The following is a 12,391-nucleotide window of genomic DNA, read 5'->3' as shown; positions in this document are numbered from 1 at the left end:
GAAAGGTTTGGGGACCCACCTGCTGCTCCTTTCTAAGGAATATTTCAATCTCTGCATGAATCCGGTTCTCTTCTTCAGTTTTCAGCCGTAGTTTCTGTGAATAACAAACCAACATCAGAATTCTTCCCAACAGATGGAAGTGAATTCTCAAGATTAGGGGTATAGCTGTGACAGTAGTACAAGTTTTCTCTACCATCTGGGATCCTAAGAATTCCACAGTATTCCTCCAGAGCAGCAATTCAGTTTCCCTGAATTCAATTCATGTTCACAAGACATCTGAGTCATGTCTGGCACTGTGCTAGGCACAGGCAACAGCCCAGAGCAAGAAGGCCATAATCCTGTTGCCTGGAAAGTGGTGTCCATATAAAGAGAGAAACAGTGCTTCAAGGGCACAAGGTTCTCAGGCCTACAAAAGGATATTCCAGAGTGCAAAAAAAATGTTTGCTGTCATAGTCTTAAGCCACACTTGGGAAATAAGCTTTCCGATAAGCAGGGGACTCAAAGACAGGAGTCCTCCTACTGCATGCAGATGACATGCTTGACTAATGTTTGCTCCTTCTCGCCAGCATCTTGTTCTTTTAGCCATTTAGCCTCCTCCACAAATGATTATTTTTAGAAAAAGTTTCCAGGAAGTATACAACATGTTACTATTTATCTGTAATTTGGAAATGAAAATCTGTAGTTCTAAGTTAGAATAAGACAAGTTTGGTACTGAGATATATAAAAAGATTTTAAAATTTTAATTAAATTAAATGTCTTTAAGAGAGGGTATGACTTAAAGAAATCTGGAAATAAGTTTTGAGTTTTCTCAATGTAAATATATGTTATTTGAAGTAGGTTACTTCTATGACTTAAGCGCAAAATTTCTTCAACACTGCGCTGAATGAACTGAATGTGTTCCATGCAGGGGGGAATATAGCCTTTCTCCTCTAAAATGATGGTCTACCCTTGTTTCTTTCTACTGATACTTTTCACTGTGACTTTTCATATCTATTAATATAAATTTAGGTGTGCATGGAGTTCAGCTCTCTAAATTTTGTATTTCTTAATGGCGGGATGAAAAATACTGGTTGGGTAAGAAAAGTAGCAGCAAAAACCAACAGTTACTGAGTATCTTGTTTTGCCCTCTCCCTGTAATTACCAGAAGAAATGGCAAGTGGCTTCATAAAATAAGGATAAAGTGACCAATAGAAAAAAGTGCAACCAATTTCAAAGTCCTTACAAAAAATCAGGAGATGTAGGTTATACCCCATCAGAATCTCTGCTTGTAAAATAGCAAGTCTTCATCCTTTTTTGGTCTTAACTTCAAATGTTAGGGTTGCTGGAGAGAGAGAACAAAGATCAGGGAAGTCTCCCTCTCGCACCTCCTTTGTCGGCTGAGATATCGGGAGCGACAGTTTGAAAGCCAGGCACTAGATTCATTCCTAATTAACAGTGATCACCTCAATCTCTTCCAGCAAGAGCTCTTCTGTTTTGCTACATTTTTTCTGAGTCTGGGAAATCTGCAGTTCTGTGTTTCTCTTCATATAGCGATTCTCCATGTTGGTTTTTGCCTTCATCTCTTGCAACTGGTCCTTGAGGTGAGCAATATATTCATTCCGATTCTGTAGAGGTTAAGACCAGATTTCTAAATTAAAATGCATTCTACCTCCATTCAGCTCAGTCAGCAGCTTAAGCTTTTGTACTTATGTATCAATAAGGAACTGGATCTGTTTTTCTACTATCACACTAGGAGAAATTTACCCAATAATCATGGATAGTATAAATGAAAATTAAAAACAAGTAGTTCTAAGATTGTGAGATTCTTCCCTAGGCACATTATTTGGGTATCCACACAGATTTCCCATTACTATTTCATTTTAGTGGAAAGAGCACTGGACTAAATGATCAAAAGACCTAACTTCCCACCCAAGCCCCAGCAATTGTGTGAATTAGGACACCTCAGTTAAACTCTCCAAGTCTCACCTTCTTTAAAATAGAAACATTAATATCCACCCTGCCTGAAATATCTTAGCAAGTAATTATAAGGATTAATTGACAATGTGTTTGAAAATTCTTCCCAGGTTACAAAGTGCTTGGCAACTTGTTTTCTTTTTTTAATTGTATTAACATTGGTTTATAACATTACGTAAGCTTCATGTGTGCAACATTATATCAATATTTCAATTTCTGTATACATTACAATGTGCTCACCACCAAAAATTTAGCTTCCATCCGTCACCATACAGTTGACCCCACTCCACCCTGCTTTATCCATTTCTTACCCCCAACCCTTTCCCCTTCTGATACCGACTGCTCTGTTCTACATGCTTGTTTTTGTTTGGTTTGTTCATCTATTTTTGTTTGTTTGTTTTAGATTCCACATACGAGTGAAATTATACAGTATTTATCTTTGTCTGACTTATTTCACTTTGCATGATAATCTCAATGTCCATCCATATTATAAAAAATAGCAAGATTCCATCTTTGTATAATTAGGAAGTATCCATTTTCTATATACTGTTGTATCTGGTCCCATCACTTCATGGGAAATAGATGGGGAAACAGTGGAAACAGTGTCAGACTTTATTTTGGGGGGCTCCAAAATCACTGCGGATGCTGATTGCAGCCATGAAATTAAAAGACGCTTACTCCTTGGAAGGAAAGTTATGACCAACCTAGATAGTATATTAAAAAGCAGAGACATTACTTTGCCAACAAAAGTCCATCTAGTCAAGGCTATGGTTTTTCCAGTGGTCATGTATGGATGTGAGAGTTGGACTGTGAAGAAAGCTGATGCCGAAGAATTGATGCTTTTGAACTGTGGTGTTGGAGAAGACTCTTGAGAGTCCCTTGGTCTGAAAGGAGATCCAACCAGTCCATTCTAAAAGAGATCAGTCCTGGGTGTTCATTGGAAGGACTGATGCTAAAACTGAAACTCCAATACTTTGGCCACCTCATGCAATGAGTTGACTCACTGGAAAAGACTCTGATGCTGGGAAGGATTGGGGGCGGGAGGAGAAGGGGACAACAGAGAATGAGATGGCTGGATAGCATCACTGACTCAATGGACATGAGTTTGAGTGAACTCCGGGGGTTGGTGATGGATAGGGATGCCTGGCGTGCTGTGATTCATGGGGCTGCAAAGAGTCGGACATGACTAAGCAACTGAACTGAACTGAACTGAACTGAAACGTGTACTACACCTTCATTATCCATTTGTCTGTCAATGTGAATATAGGTTGTTCCCTTATCTTGGCTGTTCTGAACAACGCTGCAATGAACACAGGGGTACATATACCTTTCTGAATTAGTGTCTTCATGTTCTTTGGATAAATACCCAGAAGAAGAACAGCTGAATCATATGGTAGTTCTATTCTTAATTTTTTGAGGGATCGCCATACTGTTTTCCAATGCTGGAGCTGCCACTAAGGCATATAGCACTAGAAAGATACTCTCAGAACAGGATTCCAAAAAGGAGTTATTTCCCCATTGGGCCTCGGAATTCTCATTTTCCTTAAATTTTGAATGATGGACAACTGAAAATATAGATAGATAGATACACTAGTAAATATAGAGATATATCTTCCATAAGCTAGAAGAATTTGAAACTCTTTTGAGTCACCCAAGATGGACGGTTCATGGTGTAGAGTTCTGACAAAACACAGTCCACTGGAAAAGGGAATGGCAAACCACTTCAGTATTCTTGCCTTAAGAACCCCGAGAACAGGATGAAAATGCAAAAAGATAGGACAATGAATGATGAACTCCCCAGGTTTTTAGGTGCCCAATATACTACTGGAGATCAGTGGAGAAATAATTCCATAAAGAGTGAAGAGACAGAGCAAAGCAAAAACAACACCCAGTTGTGGATGTGACTGGTGATGGAAGTAAAGTCCAATGCTGTAAACATCAACATTATAGGAATTAGTGAACTAAAACAGACTGGAATGGGTGAATTTAACTCAGACGATCATTACATCTACTACTGTGGGCAACAATCCCTTAGAAGAAATGGAGTAGCCATCATATTAAAAATAAAAAAGAATCTGAAATGCAGTACTTGGATGCAATCTCAGAAATGACAGAATGATCTCTGTTCATTTCCAAGGCAAACCATTCAATATCACAGTAATCCAAGTTGATGCCTTGACCAGTAATGCTGAAGAAGCTGAAGTTGATCTGTCTTCTATGAAGATCTACAAGATCATCTAGAAGTAACACCCAAAAAAGATGTCCTTTTCATTATGAGGGACTGGACTGCAAAAGCAGGAAGTCAAGAAGTACCTGGAAGAACAGGCAAATTTGGCCTTGGAGTACAGAATGAAGCAGGGCAAAAGCTAATAAAGTTTTGCCAAGAGAATGCACTGGTCATAGCAAACACCTTCTTCCAACAACACAGGAGAAGACTCTACACAAGGACATCACCAGGTGGTCAACACCAAAGTCAGACTGATTACATTCTTTGCAGCCAAAAATGGAGAAGATCTATACAGTCAGCAAAAACAAGACAGGGAGTTGACTGTGGCTCAGATCATGAACTCCTTATTGCCAAATTCAGACTTAAATTGAAGAAAGCAGGGAAAAACCACTAGACCTAAATCAAATCCCTTACAATTATACAGTGGAAGTGAGCAATAGATTCAAGGGATTAGATCTGAGACAGAGTGCCTGAAGAACTATGGACGGAGGTTCATGACATTGTATGGGAGACAGAGATCAAGACCATCCCCAAGAAAGAGAAATGCAAAAAGGCAAAAAGGCTGTCTGAGGAAGCCTTACAAATAGCTGTGAAAAGAAGAGGTGAAAGGCGCAAGAGAAAAGGAAACATATACCCATTTGAATGCAGAGTTTCAAAGAATAGCAAGAAGAGATAAGAAAACTTTCTTCAGTGATTGGTGCAAAGAAATAAAGGAAAACAATAGAATGGGAAAGACTAGAGATCTCTTCAAGAAAATTAGAGATACCAACGGAACATTTCATGCAAAGATGGGCTCAAAAAAGGACAGAAATGGTATGGACCTAACAGAAGCAGAAGATATTAAGGGTGGCAAGAATACACAGAAGAAATGTACAAAAAAGATCTTCACGACCCAGATAATCACGATGGTGTGATCACTCACCTAGAGCCAGGCATCCTGGAATGCAAAGTCAAGTGGGCCTTAGGAAGCATCACTCCAACAAAGCTAGCGGAGGTGATGGAATTCCAGTTGAGCTATTTCAAATCCTCAAAGATGATGCTGTGAAAGTGCTGCACTCAATATGCCAGCAAATTTGGAACACTCAGCAGTGGCCACAGGACTGGAAAAGGTCAGTTTTCATTCCAATCCCAAAGAAAGGCAATGCCAAAGAATGTTCAAACTACTGCACAGTTGCACTAATCTCATACGCTAGTAAAGTAATGTTCAAAATTCTACAAGCCAGGCTTCAACAGCAAGTGAACTGTCAAATTCCAGATGTTCAAGCTGGATTGATAAAAGGCAGAGGAACCAGAGATCAAATTGCCAACATCCGTTGGATCATCAACAAAGCAAGCAAGTTCCAGAAAAATATCTGTTTCTGCTTTATTGACTATGCCAAAGCCTTTGACTGTGTGGATCACAACAAACTGTGGAAAATTCTGAAAAAGATGGGAATACCAGACCACCCGACCTGCCTCTTGAGAAATCTGTATGCACGTCAGGAAGCAACAGTTAGAACTGGACATGGAATAATAGACTGGTTCCAAATAGGAAAAGGAGTACATCAAGGCTGTATATTGTCACCCTGCTTATTTAACTTATATGCCGAGTACATCATGAGAAACACCGGGCTGGATGAAGCACAAGCTGGAATCAAGATCGCCATGAGAAATATCAATAACCTCAGATATGCAGATAACACCACCCTTATGGCAGAAAGCGAAGAAGCACTAAAAAGCCTTGTGATTAAAGTGGAAGAGGAGAGTGAAAAAGCTGGCTTAAAACTCAACTTTCAGAAAAGTAAGATCATGGTATCTGGTCCCATCAGTTCATGGTAAATAGATGGGGAAACAATGGAAACAGTGACAGATTTTATTTTGGGGGGCTCCAAAATCACTGCAGATGGTGACTGCAGCCATGAAAGTAAAAGATGCTTGATCCTTGGAAGAAAAGCTATGACCAACCACCCCAGCATATTAAAAAGTAGAGACATTACTTTGCCAAGAAAGGTCTGTCTAGTCAAAGCCATGGTTTTTCTAGTAGTCATGTGTGGATGTGAGAGTTGGACTATAAAGAAAGCTGAAAGCGGAAGAATTGATGCTTTTAACCGTGGTGGTGGAGAAGACTCTTGAGAGTCCCTTGGACAGCTTCATAATTCAATTATTCCCTCGCATTCCAGTGATCTCCACACATGCTTTCATACACTCAAGCCTGCCACCTTAATTGCTGACATCATTTTCTGACCCACAAGTCTCCTGTATCCATGTACTTCCTGTCTTCTTGTTTTCCAACCTTGACTTGACCACTGGTTCTTCAGTAACTCTAGAGATTTTACTTGATTTCATCTTGCCAGTTGTTTTTTGTTCAAGGTTTGCCTTCAGTCTTCTAGTCCTGGTTTCACTCCTTTTCTGATGATCAAAATATCTGAGTGATATTCTACTTTAGTTTTACTATGCCTGAATGTAACAGCTGAGACTTCAATCCAAGAAGGTAAGTTTCACAAGCAAGTGTTACTTGTTGGAAAAATTATATTGTCAAAATATAATATAAAGAAAGAGAAAAAAGGGGTTGTGATAGTAGCATAGGGGACTTGATTGGCTGAGGCCAAAGCTGAGGTCTCTTTTGATACTAATTGGTTTGGAGTCTTAAAAGGACATTAATATAAATATCTTTTTTTTTTTAATACTCAAGGAATACAAGAGGAACTTTAAATAATGGTAGAGTTTTTGAGGGGAAAAAAAGTTAAGAAACTTCTGAAAAACGTCTATTCATTAGAGAGAAAGCCTAAGTGTACACCAGTTTTTATAAAGTTTTTGGAGGTGACGGTGGTGCAAAAATGGTTTTCAAAGAACGTAAGCTATAATCGGAGGGTTAATAGGGATAATGAAGTAAAAATCGATAACAAAGATACTTTAAAACTGATAACAGAAAATAAGAGAGGATGCTAAGCAAGTCAGAAGACCTAAAGATAATATCTCAATAGAAAGGCTAGTGACCTTCTTTAGACAATTCTTCCAAATATATTTTCTTAATATTCTTCTAACTTCTTTGTAGGAAATAAGGAAGATACCCACATCCAAAGTATAAGCTTGTCCAAATAGGTAGGCAATGAAAAGCTGATGTATCAGGCCATACTTCATAACTTTCTTAATTTTAATAGTCATGGTACTAATTTCTAACTGCTCAAACACAATTTTGTAAGCATTTGCTTAAAACTTGCAGTGCATTTTCTTATACAGGTAAATTAGACATAAGGTAAGGCCCTAACGACCAGAAAAGCTCAATAAATCCTCTCTGTAGTTGAAATATAATACAAATGACATTATTAACCCTAACCATCAGGTGTAAGGAGTATTTGTGTTGTGCTTAGTCACTCAGTTGTGTCTGACCCTTTGTGACCCCATGGACTGTAGCCCACCAGGCTTCTCTGTCCATGGGGATTCTCCAGGCAAGAATACTGGAGTGGGTTGCCATGCCCTCCTCCAGTGGATCTTCACAACCCAGGGACTGAAACCAGGTCTCCTGCATTGCAGGCAGATTCTTTACCATCTGGGCCACCAGAGAAGCCTTGTAAGGAGTATGTGATGTGCTTAAGGTACTACCTAGGACTATAATCTCCGATCTGGGACCTTGGCCTACAAAAAACTGCCTGAGACAAGGTCTCCTGGAAGGAAGGAGTGGGTGATATTGTTGGATTGGTTGGGAGGGGTAAGAACAGACTAAGAGCTCCAGAGGGTTAGTCTCTCAAAGTTCGATTCTGGACATGTTTGTGCATTCCACCAAATATCTGCTCTCCTTTTATTTTTAATATAAATATTAAAGGCAACCCAGGGAAAACAATAATTTCTTATAGATAACTTCTTTTTTTGCTTGAAAAAGATGATTTCTACTTAGCTGTTATAACTCAGTAACTTTTGGCATTGTCCAGATAATTCTTACCTGTACTTCAGCTTGCCTTTCTTTTTTGACATTAAGCAGCTGTTTTTGAAGAGATTTTATCTTCTTTCTTCCATTTTCCTCCCTAGGGAAAATAAGGATAATTTGTATTTTAGAGAAGTGTTTCTCAAAATTCAGTGTGCATAGGTTCACCTGGAGGCTAAAAAACAGATTCCTAGGCTCTATCCAATATTCTATCAACTCATTCAGTGGAATTTGCATCTGTACCAAGTTCCCAGGTGATGCTAATGGTGCTGGTCCATGGAGCAAAATTTCAATAGCATTTTTAAAAAGACTGTGATTTTGCTCTCCCTCTGCTCTCTCACCATGCTGCAGTTTGCACTGTCTCTCAGCTCTGCGTCCTGGAGATGGTGCTAAAATGGAGAGGAGTTTCTCAAATGCTGATTGCTGAAGCTTCCAATGCAAGTTTCTCACCTCCTCCCAGGTGTCAATAGATTGGCTTCAGTGCACAGGGGTGACAGGACCCGGGGACACCTTTCCTAACACCAGAAAGTGCTGGAGTTTGCTGAGGGGCTGGTCAGTCCAGAGGCTGCTGTCCATACCCCCACCAGGTTCTGGCTCAGAACCTTGAAGCAAGGAAGAACCCCATGTTCCATGCTGGGCTCAGGAGGGCGGATTTGTCAAGTGATCAAGCCCTGAGCCTTTGGAGTGGGACCACTGACTCCAAGACCCCAGTCTATCAGAGAACTAACCCTCAGTTCAGTTCAGTCGCTCAGTCGTGTCTGACTCTTTGCAACCCCATGAATCACAGCACACCAGGCCTCCCTGTCCATCACCAACTCCCGGAGTTCACTCAAACTCATGTCCATAGAGTTGGTGATGCCATCCAGCCATCTCATTCTCTGTCATCCCCTTCTCCTCCCACCCCCAATCCCTCCCAGCATCAGAGTCTTTTCCAGTGAGTCAACTCATCTCATGAGGTGGCCAAAGTATTGGAGTTTCAGTATTAGCATCAGTCCTTCCAGTGAACACCCAGGATTGATCTCCTCCAGAATGGACTGGTTGGATCTCCTTGCAGAACTAACCCTAGGAAGTATCAAATAGTGACAACTCACGAAAAAGAAACCACTTGAATACAAGACCCGGCATCACCCAACCACCAGTAGCACCCTGTGCAGGATACCTCATCTAAACAACAAACAAAACAAAAATACAAACCCAATCATCAGCAAACAGGATTACCACCTCACTCAGCCTTGCCCATCAGAGGAAAAACAAACAAACAAACAAAACCTCAGCACAACTCTCACCCTACAGGAAGCTCACACAAACCACTGGACCAACCTTAGGAGGGCAGAAACCAAAAGGAAGAAAAAATTCAACCTTTTTCAAGGAAAGAATTCAACTTTCCTTGAAGCCTGGGAAAAGGAGACCTCAAACACAATAACTTAGAAAAAAAATAATGAAAAGGCAGAGAAATACTGCACAAATGAAGGAACAAACTAGAAACACGAAGTCCAAATAAATGAAGAGGAAATAGGCAAACTACTTGAAAAAGAATTCAGAATAATGATAGTAAAAATGATCAAAAGCCTTGAAAACAAAATGGAGAAAATGCAAGAATCAATTAACAAAGACCTAGAAGAATTAAAGAATAAATATACAGAGACAAACAACACAATTACTGAAATTAAAAATACCCTAAAAGGAATCAATAGCAGAATATCTGAAGCAGAAGCATGAATGAGTGAGCTGGAAGATAAAATGGTGGAAATAACTTCTGAAGAGCAGCATAAAGTAAAATGAATGAAAAGAGCTGATGACAGTCTCAGAGACCTCTGGGACTGTATCAAATGCACCAACATTCGAATTATAGGGGTCTCAGAAGAAGAAGAGAAAAAGAAAGGTTATGAGAAAATTTTTGAAGAGATTATAGTTGAAAACTTCCCCAACATGGAAAAAGAAATAGTCAATCAAGTCCAAGAGGCACAAAGAGTCCCATACAGGATAAACCCAAGGAGAAACAAGCCAAGACACATACTAATCCAACTAACAAACACTAAACACAAAGAATATTAAAAGCAGCAAGGATGTCCACTATGAAACCAAAAATAAATAAATAAAAAATAAATAAAAGCAGCAAGGGAGAAGCAAGATGTAACATACAAGGAAAACCCCATATGCTTAACAGCCGATCTTTCAGCAGAAACTCTGCAGGCCAGAAGGGAATTGCAGGATATATTTAAAGTACTGAAAGGGAAAAATCTACAACCAAGATTACTGTACCTGGCAAGGATCTCATTCAAAATTGATGGAGAAATAAAAAGCTTTTCCGGCAAGCAAAAGTTTAGAGAATTCAGTACCATCAAACCAGCTTTACAACCAATGTTAAAGGGACTTATGTAGTCAAGAAATACAACAGAAGAAAAAAGATCTACAAAATCAACCCCAAACAATTAGAAAATGGCAATAGGAACATATATATCAATAATGACCTTAAATGTAAATGGATTAAATGCTCCAACCAAAAGACACAGACTGGCTGAATGGATATAAAAACAAGACCCATATATACGCTGACTACAAGAAACCCACTTCAGACCTAAAGACACATATAGCCTGAAAGTGAGAGGACAAAGTATATTCCATGCAAATGGGAAGCAAAAGAAAGCTGGAGTACCAATCCTCATATCAGACAAAATAGACCTTAAAATAAAGAAGATTACAAGAGATAGGGAAGGACACTACATAATGATCAAGGGATAGATACAAGAGAAAGACATAACAACTGTAAATATCTATGCACCCAACATAGGAGCACCTCAATACATAAGACAAACACTAAAAGATATAAAAGGAGAAATTGACAGTAACACAATAATAAGTAGGAGACTCACACCAATGGACAGATCATCAAAACAGAAAATGAATAAGGAAACACAAGCCTTAAATGAAACATTAGATGAGATGAATCTTATTGATCTCTTCAGGACATTCCATCCAAATGCAAAAGAATACACCCTCTTCTCAAGTGCACATGGAACATTCTCCAGGGTAGACCACATCTTGGGTCACAAATCAAACCTCCACAAATTTAAGAAATTTGAAATCATATCAAGCATCTTTTCCAACCACAATGCTATGAGACTAGATATCAATTACAAGAAAAAAAGTGTAAGACACACAAAAACATGGAGACTAAACAACACACTTCTAAATAACCAACAGGTTACTGAAAAAATAAAAAAATTTCTAGAAACAAATGATAACAAAACACAACAACTCAAAACCTATGGGATGCAGCAAAAGCAGTTCTAAGAGGGAAGTTTATAGCAATACAATCCTACCTCAAAAAACAAGAAAAACGTCGACTAGACAACCTAACTGTACACCTAAAACAACTGGAAAAAGAAGAAAAAAAAAACTAAATTAGTATAAAGAAATAAATCATAAAATAAATAAATAAAAAAGAAATGAAAGAAAAAATAGTAAGATTAATAAAACTAAAAGCTGGTTCTTTGAGAAGATAAACAAAATTGACAAACCTTTAGCCAGATTCATCAAGAAAAAATGAGAGAAGAATCAAATCAACAAAATTAGAAATGAAAAAGGAGAGGTTACATCAGACAATGCAGAAATACAAAGGATTATAAGAGACTATTATGAACAACTATATGACAACAAAATGGGTAACCTGGAAGAAATGGACAGATTCTTAGAAAAGTTCAGTCTGCCAAGACTGAACCAGGAAGAAATAGAAATTATGAACAGCCCAATTACAAGCACTGAAATTGAAGCTGTGATCAAAAATCTCCCCAAAAACAAAAGCCCAGGACCAGATGGCTTCACAGGAGAATTCTATCAAACCCAGAGAAGAGCTAATGCCTATCCTTCTAAAACTCTTTCAAAAAATTGCAGAGGAAGGAACACTCCCAAACTCATTCTATGAGGCCACCATCACCCTGATACCAAAACCAGACAAAGACAATACACAGAAAAGAAAACTACAGGCCAATATCACTGATGAAGACAGATGCAAAAATCCTCAACAATATTTTAGCAAACAGAATTCAGCAACACATCAAAAAGCTCATACACTATGGTCAAGCTTGGTTTATTCCAGGGATGCAAGGATTCTTCAATATACTCAAATCAATCAATGTGATACACTATATTAACAAATTGAAAGATAAAAACTATATGATAATCTCAATAGATGCAGAAAAAGCCTTTGACAAAATTCAGCACCCATTTATGATTAAAACTCTTCAAAAAATGGACATAGAAGGAACCTACCTCAACATAGTAAAGGCCACAAATAATAAGCCTACAGC

At 38.6% G+C, this 12,391-nt stretch overlaps 1 protein-coding gene across 2 annotated transcripts in view; it reads right to left on the bottom strand.

Annotated features, from left to right (window-relative positions):
* The window catches only part of DRC9 (dynein regulatory complex subunit 9), a 45,343-nt gene that overhangs the window by 12,585 nt on the left and 20,367 nt on the right, over positions 1-12,391 (bottom strand). For both annotated transcript variants that reach the window (XM_055399553.2, XM_055399711.2), the window contains 3 exons: positions 8,100-8,181; positions 1,443-1,604; positions 20-94 (listed from right to left, as the gene is read on the bottom strand). In XM_055399553.2, the coding sequence (XP_055255528.2) occupies positions 20-94; positions 1,443-1,604; positions 8,100-8,181 (319 nt within the window). The remainder of the gene's footprint in view (positions 1-19; positions 95-1,442; positions 1,605-8,099; positions 8,182-12,391) is intronic.

Source organism: Moschus berezovskii, chromosome 1, assembly GCF_049115385.1.
Source record: "Moschus berezovskii isolate FMDL1 chromosome 1, NW_MosBer_1.0, whole genome shotgun sequence".
NCBI lineage: Eukaryota > Metazoa > Chordata > Mammalia > Artiodactyla > Moschidae > Moschus > Moschus berezovskii.
The sequence above is the reverse complement of the archived record's forward strand: the minus strand, read 5'-3'. Positions and strand labels throughout refer to the sequence as shown.